General features: G+C 50.0%; 5 protein-coding genes across 6 annotated transcripts; 4 read left to right on the top strand and 1 right to left on the bottom strand.

The window, feature by feature from the left end:
* Nucleotides 1-130: 130 nt before the first annotated feature.
* PV10_02154 (uncharacterized protein) lies at nt 131-4,043 on the bottom strand. Its single transcript, XM_016366438.1, has 2 exons — nt 651-4,043; nt 131-594 (listed from the first exon to the last, which is right to left on the bottom strand). Exons 1-2 carry the CDS (start codon nt 3,690-3,692, stop codon nt 358-360), a joined length of 3,279 nt encoding a protein of 1,092 aa, XP_016225956.1. The 5' UTR covers nt 3,693-4,043; the 3' UTR covers nt 131-357.
* Nucleotides 4,044-4,818: 775 nt separating this feature from the next.
* Nucleotides 4,819-6,464, top strand: PV10_02153 (uncharacterized protein). Its single transcript, XM_016366437.1, has 2 exons — nt 4,819-4,960; nt 5,016-6,464. Exons 1-2 carry the CDS (start codon nt 4,925-4,927, stop codon nt 6,216-6,218), a joined length of 1,239 nt encoding a protein of 412 aa, XP_016225955.1. The 5' UTR covers nt 4,819-4,924; the 3' UTR covers nt 6,219-6,464.
* Nucleotides 6,465-6,731: 267 nt separating this feature from the next.
* On the top strand, nt 6,732-9,331 carry PV10_02152 (aspartate-tRNA ligase). Its single transcript, XM_016366436.1, has 3 exons — nt 6,732-7,095; nt 7,140-8,035; nt 8,083-9,331. The coding sequence occupies exons 1-3, from the start codon at nt 6,774-6,776 to the stop codon at nt 9,241-9,243; spliced, it is 2,379 nt and encodes a 792-aa protein (XP_016225954.1). The 5' UTR covers nt 6,732-6,773; the 3' UTR covers nt 9,244-9,331.
* A 265-nt stretch (nt 9,332-9,596) lies between these two features.
* PV10_02151 (uncharacterized protein) lies at nt 9,597-10,717 on the top strand. Its single transcript, XM_016366435.1, has one exon. The coding sequence runs from the start codon at nt 9,672-9,674 to the stop codon at nt 10,614-10,616; it is 945 nt and encodes a 314-aa protein (XP_016225953.1). The 5' UTR covers nt 9,597-9,671; the 3' UTR covers nt 10,617-10,717.
* Nucleotides 10,718-15,396: 4,679 nt separating this feature from the next.
* PV10_02150 lies at nt 15,397-19,197 on the top strand. 2 transcript variants are annotated; one of them, XM_016366434.1, is made up of 5 exons: nt 15,397-15,889; nt 16,403-16,456; nt 16,507-16,694; nt 16,757-17,202; nt 17,256-19,197. In XM_016366434.1, exons 4-5 carry the CDS (start codon nt 16,981-16,983, stop codon nt 18,273-18,275), a joined length of 1,242 nt encoding a protein of 413 aa, XP_016225952.1. In that variant the 5' UTR covers nt 15,397-15,889; nt 16,403-16,456; nt 16,507-16,694; nt 16,757-16,980; the 3' UTR covers nt 18,276-19,197. The 2 variants fall into 2 exon arrangements, with proteins under 2 accessions (XP_016225952.1, XP_016225951.1); XM_016366433.1 differs by having other exon boundaries at nt 15,397-16,456.
* The last annotated feature ends 216 nt before the right edge of the window (nt 19,198-19,413 follow it).

Below are 19,413 nucleotides of genomic sequence, written 5' to 3'. Positions count from 1 at the left end.
TGGTGCTTCTTTTGAATTGATGTTCTAGGTGTTGCCCGTCCATGATTACCTCTCATCATGTGAACAATATGACATTGTTGATCCCCGGTTCAGTGTTCAAAACCTGGAGCTATTTCTAGGACCAGAAAGCTGTTCAAAATTGATAGCGGCATATTATTAGGCTACAGTAATTGCAGATACAATCATATACTCCGTAATGTCTTTTCGAGCCCTCGTTCCGTCCGAGTTTCGATACGTGTTCTAAAACCCCAGTTTAACTCCAAAGTGGATGCTTCAGTATGCATCCATTGTGACATGATTTGTGCGTTGTATGATTGTCCCAATTCCTATCCATGCATCTGTCCATCGAATCCAGACTCATCTCTTCTCGACAAGGAGGAAATGCATCGCTGCATACGCGACGATGATAAACACTCCTCCAAACACTCCCAACCCCATCACGTCTCTCCAGAGTGCCAGATTGTCGAATCCGAAGGCACTCAAAATACTAGCTCCAGGAACTTCAATGTCGAGACCGTATCGACGGTCGATCAACCTGAGTTTCGCGACCTCATTGACAAGCAGTGCTTCATATCCATAATGAAAGAAGGATAACTGTAGCTGGTGTTAGTTTTTATTCTTATGTGAAGTATTATGCCAACAGGACTTACCTTTTCGAGCCATTGTAAGGGGGCCGTCACATCGTCGTGGTTCAAGTTGAGGAGAAGACCAGCAAACAAGAGACTGAACAACATGACCAAACTTCCAATCAAATTAGCCACAGCTCCATCTTTGAAGACAATACCAATCGTCAAACATATCGTAGCAGCAGCCAAATTGAACAAGACCAGAATAAGAATGAATGTCAAGAAATTGCTCCAGGCTGGCACCAAGCCTGTCATCGGATAGACAATGATACCCATGATGATTGGCGGGATCAGTCGCAGTGGAATAATGTCAAAGATGACCTTGGCTGCAAAATATGTGATTGGAGAGTAGTACCCATTGGCTCTCTCTCGCACAAACAGCAATCTTTCCGAGCTAAACACATTCAAGCTGGTCAGAGTGCTGAATCCGAAGAGTGCGAGGAGGAAAAAGAATAAGCCCAGTCGATTCTGGAAACCTCCAATGTCGTCGGTCACACCATAAAACAGGTAGCCGGAAAATACAGCCAGGACAATTGCAATCGCGTAGTGAGTCAGCATCAGAATGGGATTGCGATACAGATTGCGCCATGTTCGCTTCGATAGGATGAGGAATTGTCGTGGTAGGCTGACTCTTCGGAATCCCTTGATGCTACCAGTCACAGCTTCAGATGATTCACCTTCTGAAATCTGGCCGTTGGCTGATGATGCGGCGTGGATCGAGGTGGCAATCTCGTCGTGAATGGTCTGTGCAACATCGGAGGCCTTGAAACTAGAAACCAAGATATCAAGATCGGTATTGACGTCCGGCAATAGATCGTCTGGGTCTTCAAGAATCTGAGGTGGATTGGAACCATCCCTCTTCGACAGTTGCAGCCAACTGCGCATGCTACCAGTTGCTCTATATAGAACATTATCCTCGTCATCCGTTTTTGGCGTTGGTGGCGTCTCATCCCCACTGGTTTTCTTGCGAGTGAATAATTGACGATCCTGTTTCTGCTTGAGAGAGATGCGTCTCTTCTGTTTCGGTCGAATTGAAGGCTCTCGATGGGTGTCGATGCTGACGTTCGATGCACTTGCAATCGACTTGACCGCTCGAGTGCTGGACGAGGAGGTACCAAGACCGTCGCGTTCACGTTCGACAAAATCTTGATTAACGTCATCCAGGATAATTGGCTTAGGCATACTTGCGTGCATAGTAAGATCGACCAAGTAGTCGGCAATATTGAAACCAGGCGGGCAAGAATACCCCACGTGATCGAAATATGCTTGACAGTTCGAAAACGGTCCGGAGTAGACGGTCTGTCCTTTGGCAAGCAGGACGAGTTGATCAAAAAGAGCCACAATATTGGACCGAGGTTGGTGGATTGTGAAGATCACAGTGCGGTTGTATGTTTTGGCCAGCGTGACGAGACATTCGACAACATTGAAGGCATTGAAGGCGTCCAAGCCACTTGTTGGTTCGTCCAAGAAGAGAATGCTAGGGCTTGTGACAAGCTCACAAGCAATCCCAACTCGACGTTTCTCGCCGCCTGAAATACCTCTACCGTTGCCTTCTTCGGAACCAATTTGCTGATCTTTGATGTGATAGATGCCCAGCTGTTGCATCACCTCGATGACCCTCTGTTCTTTGATAGTGACGCCCATGTCGGCGGGCAGTCTCAGCAGGGCACTTGTCAGGATGGTTTCATGGACCGTAAGAGTAGGCAACAGGGTATCTTCCTGATCGACAAATCCAATGACGTTTCGGTATTCGTTGTCGAGGATCTTCTCGCCATTGACATACATGTTACCAGACACCTGGCCGCGTTTATTCTTGCGAGCGAGAATGTCCAAGAAAGTGGATTTGCCGGCTCCAGAAGCACCCATGATAGCCATGATCTGGCCGGGTTGAGCAATTCCCGAGATGCCTGAGAGGATTTCTTTGCCTTTGAGATTGTAGTGGAGATTTTCGAATTGTAACGCCATGGGCGTGTTGTTGATCATGGCTTTGGAAGGGTCATCTTCACTGTTGTCTCCAAGACGAATTGCACCCCAACGCTTCAGAGCTGCTCGTCGCGAAAGGTACCATGAGCCGAGAATAATGGCTAATATCAACAAGGCAACAGCAGCGATCACACCAGCAATTACTGGCGTGTTGATCTCCTTGATCGGGGGTGTATAGCCAGGAACATCCTCCTCATAAAGACACTCTCCTGCTCTGCAAGAGAGAGAAATGTACTCGTCGCCGAAGATCATGGAGATGAGGTTATTCATGGCGGGCTCTTCAAACCTACTACCATCCTTTGAGCTTCCACCGTAGGTGTGTTGGGTGAAGAAAGAGGCAGGGCCCTTGATCTCCTCTGCAAGAAATTCGTCGATGTTGACGGAACCGTCTTCTCCACATAGGAATCGATCTTCGATGCATGAGCACTTGATGTGTTCGCAGGTGTACTTTGTGGTATTGCGGACAGTGGTGTCAGCTGCTTCCCAGGCACAGGTATCTAAAGCACAGTAGAAGGATTCTTTCTGATCAACCCAGAACTGGAAATTGCAAGTGGCATCATCCGCATTGCAGGAGAAGGTGACTTGGGGGATGCGAGGCTTGATCTGGTCAAGAATGGCTTGATTGGTGACGTTGCACATTTGATAATTCTCATGAACGACCAGGCCTTTCTGGTAGCAAACACCTCCTCTTCCAAACAGGGTCATTGCATCACAAGCATCGTTTGTAGTACAGACGTTGCAGTTGACACCTTCCCAACCATCTTTGCAGTCGCAATGGTCTCCTTGCCGCGGGGAACGGTTCTTGCCATCGGCGAGGGAACCACACAATGGTTCGGAGCAGTCGTCGCCGCCAAAGCCTGGTGGGCATACGCATTTCCCATTCAAGCTACTGCAATTGGCAAACTGTTGACAGTGGAACTCATCGTAGTGGCAATCAAAACATCTTGGACAGGGAGGGCAGCCGTCGGTAAGACCGTAGAGTGGCGTCTGGGTCAAGGCAGGGGAGGTGTCATTGCGAAAGCCCGCCGCAGTGAGGACAAAGCCAGCAGCGAGGAGTGCAACCGGGTAGCCATGGAGGTGCATCGAGAAGGAAGGGCCGCGAGTTGTCGCACGTGAAAGAAACCGAGAGGTGGAATGGCTGGAGCCTGCACCTCAACTTGGAAGCTCGTCCAGCAAGCCGTTGAGTTGAGAGGACGTTGAAGCTGCGATGCCGCTGGCAGGCTTGGATGATGGGACGTCGAAAAGGTTTATGAAGTCTGATGATGGGAGGCGGAGAGTAGAGGAGAAGGCATCATTCGATCAACAGCTACTAGGGACCAGTGGAAGTCAACGACAAAAGTCTCGAGGAATTGGCTTGCAAGGTTGATGAGTTGATCGAGGGTATACTCGCAGGTAGCAACTGAGAGCGATTGTAGCGAGATAGCGTATCAGATCACTCCACACAGTAGTAAACTGCAACAAGAATCGTCTGGCGCCACTTATTTACCTAAAGGTACCTAGATTAGGTTGCTAACCTACGGAGTCCAGGCAACAGTACTCCGTATATCCTGACTCCAGAGAGTAATAATTGCTATGATGTAACCCTTCTTCCCCACGAGATTAGGTACTAACTTGCGGGCTTAGATTGGCGCATATAGGCATGAAGCACCCCAGTGCACCCTTAGGTGGCGGTGATTGCAGGAGCTATCTCTTCTCATCCTTTGGGTACTGTCCATGCCTCTTCGTGTCTACAAATATCCTTTCCCCGCGTGCCTGTCTTCCACACTGTATCGAGCAGCTCGTTAGTTAGAGCCGGCCGGGGTGCGGAGACCAGACCGCACCAGAATCGGAAATTCTACTGGATGATGCGTGATGAGTGAGTGTCGATTGATGTGCTCCAGAGTCCAATGAGCCGAGCAGCCGAAAGAATCACACAGACACAAGCAACAGAATCTGAGAGTTTCACAAAAGCCTCTCCTCGATAAAATATCATATTGGACTGGTCTCTTTTGTCTCCTACAACCAACAAATTGCGGTCTACGAGATACAGCAATACTTCGAGGCAGTTTTTCAACAGCTCTCGCTTTATTTATTAGGTTCGGTTGTCCGTGGGGCAACAACCAAAATCCCAGGTTGGAGTTCCGCTCCGCACGACCGTAACAACCGCCGTAGCTTAGGATCAAATAATAGTAATAATATATTCGTTCAACGAAAAGGCCGTTACCAAACCAAAGGATCCCTTTTGCAATAACCACGAATGTAGTTTTTCACTTTCTTGTGTATCGCTTCTCATATTCGATTTGCCATTCTCGATCCTCAACACTGCCATACCAGAGATGACGACCAACACACCACCTGTTGACCTGAGACAGGTATTTCCAATTGCTTCCATTGAGTCTGCCGAGCCCTGCTGACCCAAGGTACCAGTGGATTGAGCAACGTCAAAAGTCAGCCAAGCATGACCTGGCTACTTCGTCTGTCAGTCCGCTATCTGTGTCGGATCTGCTCGAAATATCCGAAGACAAGAACAAATCGAGAGAAGCGTTGTCTCTGGACAATGTGACTCTTGAAGATCGTCTGCGGACAGGAGATGGCCTCCGCACCAATCTGGCCGCGCTCTATTCTGCTCGTGCCGCTGGAGTCACTGCGGATGACATAATTCTCACAGCTGGTCCTTCTGCTGCAGCATTCACACTACTGTCCTCCATTCTAGTTGCGGGCGATCATGTCATATGTCAATCCCCAGCCAACAATTCATTCGTACAGATCTCGAGGAGTCTAGGGGTAGAAGTCACATATTGGAAGTCTACATCAGCTAACAAGTGGCGGCTACAAGCAAACGATGTCCAGAGCGACATCAAGGACAACACAAAGGCCATCATTCTTCAAAGTCCCTGCGATCCCACCGGAGCGATCGTGCCGAAGCCTGTCCTCGAAGAGCTGATGGATCTGGCCGCAGAAAAGGGCATTCTGATCATCGCCGATGAAACCTTTCGCCCTTTGTTCCACTCCATTCTACCCTCACACGAAGACTTCTCGCCTTCGACCATCAACTTCGGGTACAAGAAAGTAGCTGTCGTTGGCTCAATAACCAAAGCATACAGCCTACCTGGTATCAATGTCGGATGGATTGCATCGAGAGATCAGTCAATTATTACTGCTTGCAAACAAAAGAAGTCTTTCATCACGCCCTCGATATCGAAGCTAGATGAGACTGTGGCTACAGAAGCAGTGAGTGATTGGTGCATACATGCTTTGTTAGCACGAAACATCAGATTGTGTCAGGCCAACCTTGACCTTCTCGAGGCTTTCATTAGTGAACACAGTTGGGCGTGTTCATGGGTAAAGCCACTCGCAGGAACAACAGCTTTGCTCAAATTTCACAAAATGGGCAAACCCGTCAATGGCGAAGCGTTCTCCAACGCCCTTCTCTCGCAAACTGGGCTTCTGGTCGTACCTGCGGCCACATATCACGGCGAAGCTGTTGACCTGCGGGGGTATGTAAGCGTCGCATTTGGTGGATCAACCGTTCAATTCGAAGCCGCACTAGCTGCTTGGAAGCAGTTCATGGAAGAGAGTTATGATACAGTCCCGGTCGTGGCAAAAAGCTCGAATGACCAAGGCCAGTAATTCACCTCATCAATTGTTGAGCGGATCTTATCTCGGCCGTTGTGCCATATTCCCATCATGTCACTCATACAAGAGTGAACAAATCCTTCCAAGTAATTTTAGATCAGAGATGCCTTCATCGCGTCCGTTAATGTAACAAGAGAGATGTGCCGGACGCCGATATCATAGTCACCAACCAGTCCTCCTACAGGCCACTTAAGCTCCGAAGAGAGAGCTTGTAGGATTCAAGGAAGGAACAGATCAAAGAGTCACACGCTAGGCTTTCATCATCTAGAAACTTGTTAGTTCTATGCTTTTGGATCGTGTTAAATGGTATAGACTCACATGTTCAAAACTTGGAAGGATGAGAGAAAGAAGAAGAGAGAATTGGAGGATCGACTGCGTCAAATTTGTGCGGAGATGGATGTTCCGGCAAAACTTCGGACTTTGATTAAATGCACCTGAACATTTCGCGTAGGCCAGTCTCCTGCTGCGACAACTTATTGTAGCTCTTCATACAATACAAACCGTCAGTGGAAAGTAGTGACTCTTGTTTCTGAATTGCTACGCCTTGACATGGTGTTCGGAACGCCGACGGCTGCTTCCCGTGCTCTGCAGCTCCGGCAATCCTACCTCTGCATCTCGAAGTACATTAGAAGTCGAAAATACCTGGGTCATTCCACCTATTCTGTGACTGGTACTATATCTACTCGTTGTTCAAGTACTTCAGTGAAAGAAACCCTTCAAGATTCAAAGTCCAAACTTGTCGAAAATGCTGCAGGCTCAACATTGGTCAAGCCTCAGAACATCTCGAAACATCATGCCCTAGTGCTCACCAGTCATGTACCAGAGTTGGACACGAGCCAATACAAATCCCTTGTCAATTTCGAGCGCACATGTAGGACTCTCCCTGCCCTATACTCATCGTTGCTGATGGTTTAGCTATACACGAATCCACATCTCTCACAACCTGGCACGACCTCGCGGCGTTGGCCCCCGATAACATCGATGTCCAAACGAGATCACACGAAATAAAGATTTGTGGCTATGTTACTTCACAGCGGCAAGGAAAAGGGTTTACATTCCTCCAACTGGTGGACCCAAGCCTCAAATACAGTGTTCAGGTGATTGTGAAAGACGACAAGAAGCCCGTCGAGCTACCTTCGTCGGGACAACCCCTCACATCTTCATCCACGATCGATCCACCGGAGCAGGGCACAGAAGATATATACAACCAGCTAAGATATGTTCGACCTCACACACCTGTCCAGATCCAAGGCATACTCGTTCCAAGGAAACCACCACGCGCGAAGAAAGCTGATTTGAAGCATGTTCGCGACAATGTTGATCAAAATGGAACGGGCGAACCTGTTCATACAGTCGCTACACACGACCCATTTGTCGGAGATGTCAACCTTGTCGCCCGGCTCGAGATACAAGCAGAAACCTTGAATCCCTTGAACACTTTCCCTCCAGATGTCATCGCCCAAGTTGACACGGCGTTTCCCCCTGAAGGCCGTCATCTTCAGTTCCGGACAGATCCAGCCCTCCGTCGTCGCATTCAATTGCGCACCCAGGTTGCGACTCGAGTCCGCCAACATTTAGTGTCTTCGGGATTTGAGGAGATTGAAACTCCAATCCTCTTCAAGTCTACACCAGAGGGCGCAAGAGAATTCATCGTACCTACAAGAAAGAAGGGTCTTGCATATGCTCTCCCACAAAGCCCTCAGCAGTACAAGCAGCTTCTTATGGCATCTGGGATATCTCGCTACTTTCAATTTGCCCGATGCTTCCGAGATGAGGACCTCCGCGCCGATCGGCAGCCGGAATTCACACAGGTATGTCCAGTCTCAAATGTGTCGATTCGCCGCCTAACAACCACCAGCTCGATCTTGAAATGTCTTTTGCAGATAGCCAAGCTGTCATGGACACCATCAGGACGTTGCTTGTGAATTCGATACTGCCCACCGCGTGCCCAGATCTTCATGTAGACAAGACCTTCGCAACCTATCAGTACCAAGACGTCATGGAATCTTATGGCTCGGATAAGCCGGATATCCGTCTCGGATCGAAAATCAAGCGCATCGACGGCTGGTTTCCTCCGAATGTCGTGGGCATGATGACGTCCCTAAAAGATCCTGCAGTGGAGATGATCAAGATTAACATGCAAGGGACCTCGCCTGCTGAGAGTGGCGAGTTTATACGAAGCTTCATGGACTTGCCAACTTCAGCAATATACGCAAACAACTCTGAAGGGATGCCCGGAATCGCCGTGTATGATGTCAGAAAACCGATGAGCGGCCTAGCAAGTTTCGAGCATGACGCAGCTCTGAAGATCGAGCAAGTCTTTCAACCCGAGCCCGGAGACATCTTGATTGCACAGACGCGTGCGAACTCCAGATTGACTGGTGGTTCAACCACACTCGGCGGTCTGCGGAGGGATGTTTACGCAGCTGCCATCGAACGCGGAATTCTGTCTCCCCCAGAAGGAATCTCCATAATCTGGGTAGTCGACTTTCCTCTGTTTTCTCCCATTGAAGACTCGGCGCCTGGGCAGGGTGGCAGTGCAGGCATCTGTTCCACACACCATCCTTTCACTGCACCAAAACCTGGTCAAGATTTATCCAAGCTCATCACAAACCCGATAGATATCATCGGCGATCACTATGATTTAGTGATCAATGGAGTTGAAGTCGGCGGTGGTTCACGTCGTATTCATACATCCGACATGCAAGAGTTGATATTCAAAGATGTACTCAAGATGAAGCCCGAGCGTATCGAGGATTTCAGACATTTGCTCGGTGCACTGAGCAGCGGTTGTCCCCCACACGCAGGCTTTGCCCTGGGATTTGATCGTCTTATGGCAGTATTGACTGGACGCAACAGCGTACGGGATGTGATTGCCTTCCCAAAGACAGCTGATGGAGAAGACAAATTTGTGGGATCGCCGACGTGGCTGAACGAAGACCAACTCAAGACCTATCACCTGAAGATTACTGATACCATGTCGATGACACCGTCGCCAGCGGTGTCAGTGAAAGCCTGACGAGGAACTTGAGATGAATATCTTTGAGAAGCTACCAAAATATGTAACACTACAATATTGTACAATACAGCCAACAATTGGCGTTGCAACTCCGAATAGTTTGTGGCGACGCGTAGTGCTTGCAACTTGACTTTAGGGGCCATGCCCTGGCCGGCCTGGGAAGGCTGAAGCTCCTGAATGATGTGTAAGGTCACATGATAGACTAGTCTGAAATGATGGCACTGCCAAGACACATTTGGGGAGGAAGGTGCCAGCCTGGCCAGTTGGAGGCAAGAGGTTTCCCCTCTTGGCTTTTAAAAGAATCGTCGGTTCCGCTTTCTGCGGGGGAACTATTCTTTGTTGTCGCGTTTTCTGTTTGTTAAACGTCACCATCAAGTGCCACCACCACCACCGTCTGATCCCACCCCCAACTTCGCAACACCGTTAAGATGGATCAACTACAACAAGTCGTACTCGACCCACTCAAGCCATACCTTTTGCCCATCACATCGAACCTCCCAGGCCCGATCAACGATGCAATCATCAACCTCTTGGGAGCACCCTGCCACAATGCACTCCTTCTCGACATTGACTTTTCGCGCCACCCCGAGTGCGTGTCACTGGCAGTGTCTAAAGCACTGGGAATAGGCATCATCACGGCCGCCTCGGTTGTCAAAGTACCGCAGCTCATCAAACTGGTCAAGTCGCAGTCATCGGAGGGACTTTCATTCAGCAGTTACCTTCTAGAAACCGCGAGTTTTGTCATCACCCTGGCGTACAACATCCGCAATGGATTCCCCTTCAGCACGTATGGCGAGACGAGCTTGATCGCCATTCAGGACGTTGTCATCAGCGTGTTGATCCTGGTATACTCGAAGAGAAGTGCACAGGCAGGAGCGTTCCTCGCCGCGGTGGGCAGTGCCGTGTACGCGCTGATCGTGTCCGATACGATGGTGAGCACGACGCAGATGAAATCACTACAAGCTGGGGCTGGCGCATTGAGTATTGCGAGCAAATTGCCACAGATCCTCACCATCTACAACCAGGGAGGCACGGGACAATTGTCCGCGTTCGCAGTCTTCAACTATCTGTTCGGCTCCTTGACCAGAATCTACACCACCTTGCAGGAGGTCGATGACAAGCTCATCCTGTACGGTTTCATCGCTGGCTTCTGCCTCAATGCCATCCTTGCTGCCCAGATGCTCTACTACTGGAACAGCCCAACTACAGCTGGCCACGCCAAAGAGTTGGGTGTCAAGAAGAACAGCACCCAGGGTTTGGGCCAGAAAGTCCCTGCCGCAATCGCTACTGATGAGAACATCAGCAAGAAAACCACTGGTAGCCCTGCTTCAACACCCAAATCAGGTAGTAGCAGTGGCAGAAGGCGAGGCTAGGGTGAGTTTTGTTTTGGATAGGGCAGTTTGATTAAAAATATACAAAGTTGGCATGGTCTTTTGTTGACCGCTTCTATCTTTGGAGCAATCTTCTATCATCTCCTCTTCTCCCCTCGACACCTTCGCAATTTCTCCTGTATCAATCTCCATGACCTTGTTGATGGCCTCGCTTCGCTAGCTTGTTTGTTTGTTCTTATTGAGTCAAACTAAAACCAATATCAACAACACTGCAGTAGCCTCTTCTACATTACCCGGGCAGCCCCGAAGCCTCAACATCGTTGAATGATCGACATGCTACCCTAATTCCAAAATGGATCCAAATCGTGTTTGGTTCACCTTCCGACAGCGACAGCGATAGTGGGCAGCGATATCTGATGAAGAGAGGGGAGGGATCTTGTCTTGCCCGTGCGTTCGGCGGTCACCGACTCGGTCTCACGTAATTCGTCCTGATAATATCCCAGTGACAGAATGATCGACTTTTCAGTCTAAAGGGATCTGCGATGACCAATCTGCTTGCCACACTGGCTTCGATAGACAACAGCTTTGTTCGAGAAAGCGTCACGTCTTCTAAGATGTTCTCCTTTCATACGCGTGTGCATTGGTAGGACAACGGGTGCGGCAACGACAATTGTACGTGATTTTGCTCGGTACCGAATTTTGATCTTGTTCTAAGTATAGTATCTAACCAAACAGAGCCTCATGACCTTGTCGGCGCTTTTCGGAGCAGTTATGGCGGGCGATGATGGCTTGATATTGATCGCAACATGCTATCGCACACAAATAGACACTTTGTCACTTCCTTCTCTGAAAGGAATGGATTAAAACTATTGATGCCGAGATCGAATATAGTGACAGAGATGCATCTGATGCGCAATGAATGACAGGCAGGACTTTGCGGTTTGACGAATCGAGAAAGAATTCAATCGAAGGCTCTGGCAGCATTCCCAAACGGAATGAACGACGACATGCCCTGATGAATCGTGATCGTTATCATCCTTACCATAGAGTCTATCTCTGTAGTGATTGGTTTTCGTCGCAGATATGCTGTACGTACATGCACAACATCAACACCAAAGGGCAATGATCGGCAATCGGCAAAGTCCATTGCCACTGTCAACGCTGCCACCGACGAAGAGCCTTGGATCATGTATGTAATGCCAGACATCGAGACGAAACAGTGACGGAGCGTGTCCAGTCTTGATAGGAAATTGCGAGCTATGACGAGGAACGACATGTCAGGGAGTTGATCTTACTGTGCTTGATATGTCCCCCCATGTTCCTATCTCTCAGGGCTCAATAATGACGAATCTGATCCAGGCACGCCAGGATATTATTATTATGTGAACTGGATGACGCTCCCGCTCACGACGCTCCAAGGTGATCCCAGTACGGTAAATTTCTGCCAGCCGCCGTGTCGGGTCGTGTGCACTGTCCGTGGAATTGGGAAGGAAAACCATGTCAAGACACGGGTTCGTGGTTGATGTCGAACTGGCACGACTCGCCTGCTCCGTACGGAGTAGTTTGAAGGAGGCTTGTTCACATGGTGGACGGTGTGTCGTCGCTAGAGGACCTCGGGTGAGCTTATGTCCAACTGGTTTGATTAGGTCAGAGCATCGACGACCGCCTCGCCTCTCCGCAACAAAGGGAAGGTTTGGCTGGAGCGTGTTCAAGACCCTGTCCATCCTCTTGTATTTTCTTTAGTGAGATTTGAGCATCTTGCAGAAGATGGTAGAGGAACGGCAGGGCAGGGCACCACAGGGTCAGCCACGGACAGGGCAAAGGACCCCCTGGAGGCCAGTGCGAAACTTTGGCCGCTGCCACAAATAGCCTTGGTTCATGCCTGAAGCCCGTCACTTTACGGGGAATGGCACTCTCGACGCTGAGTCTCTCAGTCTCCAAATTGCCCAGAGCAAATCACCAGCACTGATCCCTACAAAACCCCGTGAGGGCAGCAGTGGGCACCTGTCTACCGCCCGTTGCGGGGGTGGTTGCAGGGCTGGTTCAAGCCTAGGAGCATCGAAGTGACAGGCGTGGCACAACCGCAAATGGAATCGCTCTTACCCGAACCCCTGCATGCTTCTCGACACCTTCCGCTTCCGAATCGGCCTTATGGAGTACACGGCAGGAACCAAGCTCCACATATCTCATGCAGTCAATTTCCCAATTTCGATTGTCGCGTGTTCTTTGCGCGTCGTGTTGACGGCAAGCAAATCCAAGTCCCATTTCGGCCTCGAAACCCGTGCCCTAAATGCCCCCAGGGGTTGGGGCTTGGAATTCTCGGTGCGACAGGAGCGATGGAACGTGAATTTCTGACACTGGGTGACTGCCGACCGCCGCTCCTCAGCCAGGCAATCAATCACGGGACTACGCACAATGATCGAACGGACATGTGCCTACTCCGTATATGTGTGTTGGCAACATGTACTGTCGGAAGACTACGACTTGTACTCATGTTCGACAGGCGATCTCCATCGTTAGAGGTAAAGTAATGCAGTCTCCAGCTCGTACCGTCTTAACGACATCCACTGCGACGTCATCTAGTGGGTGCCCACGCTGTACCAGACCCAACCACAACAAAACTGTTTTCACCTGTGTCACGTTGCTTGTAGATGCATCGGTCTAAATTTGATAGGCTTTGAAGTCACTAATTTGGAAGAGCGTTGGGGGTGCATGTGCTACACAAAGGTGTCCGAGGTAAAGAACAGCCCAAGAACTCTCAACTTCAATGATATTACCGCTTAGATAGACATTATTGGGCGTGTCTTCAACTTTAAACCCCTACGGCACGTCTACCAGGAGTGCAGGTATTGTGCAACTCTCGCAGGCAGTCAAGGATGGCTGGCGTTCGCTTGATTAAAATGAGGTTTCCAGAACCAGCAAAGATGGCTTGATGGCCCGGCAGAGTTACCTGGGACACCATGATGGCACCCATGTCAGTGACCAGATAGCCTGTGTGCCACGGCCCAGAGCCCAGACAGCCACCATAGGACTCAGTACTTGGACAACCACATCGAAATACCGACGGCGGGACCACGGAACGCCTGCAAGTTACGCCGCAGCGGATAAGAATGGCGCCATGCCTATGTGGTCATAGGAAGATCGTCTCGATCTCAGCTCGAATTAGGCGAGAGCGGGCCAGAAAGGGAAAAGTCATGCTTGTGTGGGTGTATTCCAGGATTTGACAGCTCTCTGGTTCCACAGAATTTGTAGGGAGCAGGGTGGCAGGCGAAAATACTCTTCTGCTATATCATATCTTGCATGGTCGACAAAGCCAAACGTGTGACCAAGGCACTCTTGCCTCAACTCATGCCATGCGTGTAATGTCGAGTTTTAAGCGAGCATCTCATATTTCAAGACACCAGCTGGAAGTACAAAAGGAACGAGTCAGAGCAATCAGCCTGAGCTGTTGGTGATGCTGCTCTTCTCCGTAACGAGGTAAGCAGCATCACCGTCTCACGTCAATCAGCAGGGGGATTAGCAAAGGTGTTTCTCTTCGTAGACGTAGATTCGTCAAGACGTGCTTGGGCAGATTTCCGGCAGCTTTGGCCCCGAAGTATTGGCACTTGTTAAGGCCCTCGGGCTTGCATTAGAAAGGCATTAGGTGAGTTTAAAAACAGGAACCTGCCCACCACACGACTCCAATGACGCGACCTGACGCGCTTTCCGAAGAAACTCGCCAGCCCACGCGACCACAGGGTCACCTCAGCCATGGGCCATGGCTCGTGTGTTGTCTTGATAAGAAAAAAAAGCCCAGCCAAGTCATCTGCATGGACGCGAATGTGGTGGTGGTATTGTTACCGCCGATCGGACATTCTTGTACTGCGTTTGCTTTTCACGTACGTGAAGCATTGTTTGCAAATATGGTCTACGTAGTCTCTGCCAGCAATCCTGACCACCGGACGGGAAATTGTCGTATCAGATGAGTGACAGGTGCTCAGGCACTGGGCGCTGCCGAATGGCGGCTGAGGACGGTAACGCAACACGGCGAGGGACAGGACCAAGTGCTCGGCGCGTACCCTAGCATGCCCAGCTAGGTTGCTTGACAGCTCTGGTAAACCTCCAGGGGCTGTTAAGGAGGCGTCGAAGGCAAGTGTCGAGAGTTAGTTAAGATTTGTAGGACCAGAAACACCACAATAGGCTTTGCACACCCCGACGATAGGTACCCATTGAGGGATCCGTGCAGGCGGCCGACAGCTGTTTCCAGGGACTCAGGGTTCGCGCCCGCTGAATGGATGATCGTCCATGCCGCCACCATAATCATCGACATCCAATCTTGGCCATCGTGGAGACGTTTTGGCTCCCCCCCGTTTCGATACAGAGTTCGTAACAGTCTCAGAAAACAGTTTCTCACGTCGTAGGTGCATGTTAGATTTGACTAGAAATCGGACCACTGCGACATGATCCTCACTACCTTGTCCACATCTGGGCCAGAAAGTGGTTCTTGTGCAAAAGTCTGCGGCTGGAGTTGGTAGTTTGGCATCCAAGGTTGCTGACGGGCATGCTTGGTGGTTACTGACGACTGGCTGGCACGGCTGGCTGTTGGGTCATTTGGCACGGCCGGCTTGAGACCTAGCGCACAATACGGGTATTATTGCTGGCTCCCGTGCTTTCTCCTCTTGTGGTGCCTGTGGTGCTGCACGTCGTCGTCGTCGACGGACAACCGTGCCTGTCATCCCTGCAAGCGTCTGGGCTGGCCCAGCACCCAATCAGTGCAAGCTCCTCCTGTCAACCTCTCACTCTCCTGCCTCTGGCCTGCCTTGTTCTGCCAGCTCACTCTGCCTGGCCAGCCAATTCTCTTGACAATTGGACCGTTGCTCGTTGCAGCTTGGATCTTGAACCGTGGGCCTTGGACCTTGGACCTCTCTTCGGCGTTCCCTCACTCCACACTCCACTCTCCACGCCCATCTGCTACTTTGATTCCTTTCCACCACCGACGTCTCCTGTTCTCTTTCATTTCCTCTCTTGTCCTTTCCCACACATCCATGAGGCACTGACCTCGTCCCTTATCCTTTCTCCTCCTCTCCTCCTCCATCTCTGGACAAATAGATACATCACCTTTTCCTCGAGTATCTCTTTGCTCTTCTCGACTTCTCCCACCTGACCCCCAACCAACCTGCATCTCTAACAGAGCCCGAGCCTCATCCCTGTTCCCTCGACACCAGGCCTACCTTTCTCTGCAACGTTAAACCGACATTCGTTTTGCAGAACGTTCTGGATAACGTTCCTGCCTTGGGTCCTTGATTGCAGTCGTCAATCTTTCGTCTGATAGAAAGGTGAGCCAGCTTCCCTGGATCTCCCCCGAGATTCGCTTGCAAAGCACACAAGCACCCCTGCCCACCTTGAGTCTGGAGGCCAAAGTCGAGTCCAACGTCACCACCATGGTCCGCTACCATCCCAACGATACCTCGAACAAGTCGTAACGACACAGCACATGGTCATGTGATGACGCTGCTGAACCATGAAAGAGGTGGAAACTGGCTTGCCATTGTGTCGTCGGCCCACCGTACCTCCCTGGTTCAGGGTCAAGGCTGCACTTTTGCCCTGTGCAATCGAAGAAGAGCGAGTCGTTTTAGGGGACACTGTCGACCATTATTCCACACGAACAAACACACCTTGGACATACAAACAGCTGGCCATTGGTCACTGCCAGATGATTGTCACCCCCTTGGTCGACGCCCTGACTCACATTATCAATGCTTGAATGCTGTTGCCGTTTGCCTATTGTCAAAATCTCGACAATTCGTCATGGTCTTGGAGCATCTTGTGTACTAATACAAGTCATACAGATTCACGACATTCTTCCTGATCCAAGTCATATCCCGGACGGTCAAAGGCTCCAGGTCAGAGCTCTTCTGTCTTTCTTCGAGGACTTGACTGACATCAGATTCAGGGTCGACATTCCATACTCGAGTTCCAAGCTCAGCAAAGCGGAGGCGTTCATTCGACCTACGCATTACCTACGCACGAGCATTTCAGAGTTCATATGCTCATTCCGATCCTTGACTTAGTCCAGCATTCGTGCTGATCCCTAGTAACGAGGGTCGCGAAATCCGTCTTCTCATCATCCTCCCTTCCTAGGTACATGCTACCAACCCCGCACAATCTATGTCCTTGCAGCTAACCTTTGCTGCACGGTTCAGCCTTCCGGCCTAGAAAATTACTCACTCTATCCTTGGTTCACCTGGCCACCTCCAGTCTCGCACAACGATACACTGTGCAACCATTCACTCTTTTTTCTGAAATTAAAACGACTGTCACTCACTTATTTTCGTCGTGAATTGTACCTCTCCCGAGGCTTGACTTTTCTTCACCTTTAGCACCACACCTTTGATCTACTCCCGAGTCTCCATCAAGTCCTCTCAATATGGCTTTCAACAGAATGTCGTCATTTGGTTCCAACGATAGTGGTTACGAGAGCGGCAGTGTCGTCGAGATCTTCGACGAGCCCACGCAAGCAGCCATGAACAAAGCATCTCAGGCGAAAGAGCGTGCCAGGCACCAACAGCACCTCCTCGCCTCAGAGCTTTCTCAGCGGGACTCTGACGATTATCAGCAAGACATGTTGGAGCACATGCTGAAGATGGATGTAAGTTCGAACAGACTGCCTAACAAAGCATCTCAACTGATCATGATCCCCAGCTTGAGACCATGCCTGACGTCGATTCTATTGACATCCAAACCGAAATTCAGTGGTTCATGAGACCCTACCTCCTAGATTTCTTGGTCGAGGCCCACTCAGCATTTCAACTCTTGCCCGAAACCTTGTTCTTGACTGTCAACCTTTTGGATCGATACTGCTCAAAGCGGGTCGTCTACAAGCGTCACTACCAGTTAGTGGGATGTGCTGCACTACTCATTGCTGCCAAGTATGGGGACAAGAAAGAGAAGGTTCCAACCATCAAAGAATTGAAGTCAATGTGCTGTTCCCTGTATGACGACGACATGTTCTTGCAGATGGAGTGGCACGTCCTCTCGACCTTGGGTTGGGCCATTGGTCACCCTACTGTCGACTCCTTCATGCGCCTTGCCGTCAAAGACAACGTTTACGATCCCGAGCTCGAGAATCTGACTCTTTACATCCTGGAGATCGCCATGTACGACCGTGAATTTGTCTCGAAGCGTTCCTCGGTCCTGTCTCTATCCGCTCTCGTTCTTGCCCGACACATCCTTTGCCGCAACCAACCTCGAGCTGACGAATTTGGTTCTCAGTTCTGCAGCGAGACTGTAATGGCCCTCCTCCAGAAGGTCCACGACCCTTCTAGCATTCTCTCCCGAAAGTATGCAGGAGCTAGGTACTCGAGCGTCACTCGGACCTTGAGCACCTTCGTTGCCCAGAAAGCCGCCATGTCTGCCGCTGCTCGAGCCCCGATGACACCAACCTATGAGCTCACCCCTCCTTCAGTCGCTGCCAAACCTGCGGTGAACGAATACTTCCCCACGTTCGCGACGCCTCAGAAATCACAACTGCCATCGCTTACCCAACACGGGCTCTACACTCCACCAATCACTCCCGAGGGTGAAATGTTCGGAACCACCCAGAAAACCTTCAACGCACCTAACCAATACGCTCCTCCTACACCTACACCCAACACCATTCAACAGTCATATGTCCCTCAGTTTTCGTCATCGACACATCGATGGAGTGGTGAAACCTATTGAAGCAGGTAAAGGAACCTGGTCACGGACCGCAATATAGAATGTTGATCATCCTATCTCGGGTGTCGTCCTGGGTTGCCAGCACAGATTTTCCCATCTTACACATTGTCCCACGTGGACCATTTTTGCATCGCAAGCGTCTCGTTCAGCATTGACCTTGAGAAATCTCAAGGCAGCACATCTGCAAGCTTAAATTAATTCCTGGCTGGGGATGATTTCAAAAGTTGGAGATTCCCAAGGGTATTTTCATTCATCCCACAGAGAGGAAATCATCAGTAATGGTGTGCCTCGGACGGTCTCACCATGATCTGAAGAGGCTATAGAGCTGACTGCGATGGATTTCCCATCGCATGGTAGAAATGGAAACGTATTTCCAATTGCTATCCCTCCCGGAACACAAAGTCCTCACTTTTTTCTACGGTGCTACGGCTTGAAGGGTCAGGAGCAAAGTTGATGCTGGCTCTTAATACACACACCAACCCAAAAAATAAAACCCTCCCACTGGCTGATGTTTGGTTGTCTCATGTACAGATTGGTAAAAAAAGACTGGCGACTCGAAAGTCGCAGGGAGACATTTGCAGAGACTGCCATGGCAGGAAGGGTGCTAACATTGTCGAAACAAAGGCGATTGACTGGCCTCTTCTACCACATTTTTGTCTCAGCAAACCAAGCACAGAGAGAAGGGGGCTCCCTTGTAACTTGAATGTACTCGTATCCTGAACTAGTTCTTTGGACCCAACCCCCCCATCTTGTGTTGAACAACTGTCTCTCAGGGACGAGTCAGCCCAACACAGATGAGAGAAATTGGCAGCAAAATGGCGTCCTGGTAACGCTATCGTCGACGAACAAACAATAACTGTTTCTGTCCCTCTTTCCGTGTTTGTTTTCGGTAATGAATTTCACTTGATTTGCAGTTTGTCTTTTCTACAGACCTCGTGATAAGACTTCAGGCTGATCGGTTGTCTGGCTACTCATGCCAGTCTATGGGACTGGGAAAGTTGAAACTCGAATGCACGTTTTATCACCAAGATATTGATCCGAAAGCTTGAGCTGTCTTGACGTTTTTTTTTATTAGAGGCTTCTTCTTTTGAATTTCAAAACGGCCACCTCTAGCCCCATTCCTATCAACAAACAACCTCTC

This window comes from Exophiala mesophila, assembly GCF_000836275.1.
Source record: "Exophiala mesophila strain CBS 40295 unplaced genomic scaffold supercont1.2, whole genome shotgun sequence".
NCBI classification, from domain to species: Eukaryota; Fungi; Ascomycota; class Eurotiomycetes; order Chaetothyriales; family Herpotrichiellaceae; genus Exophiala; species Exophiala mesophila.
Note: the sequence above shows the minus strand (reverse complement) of the source record. Positions and strands in the feature narration are given on the sequence as shown.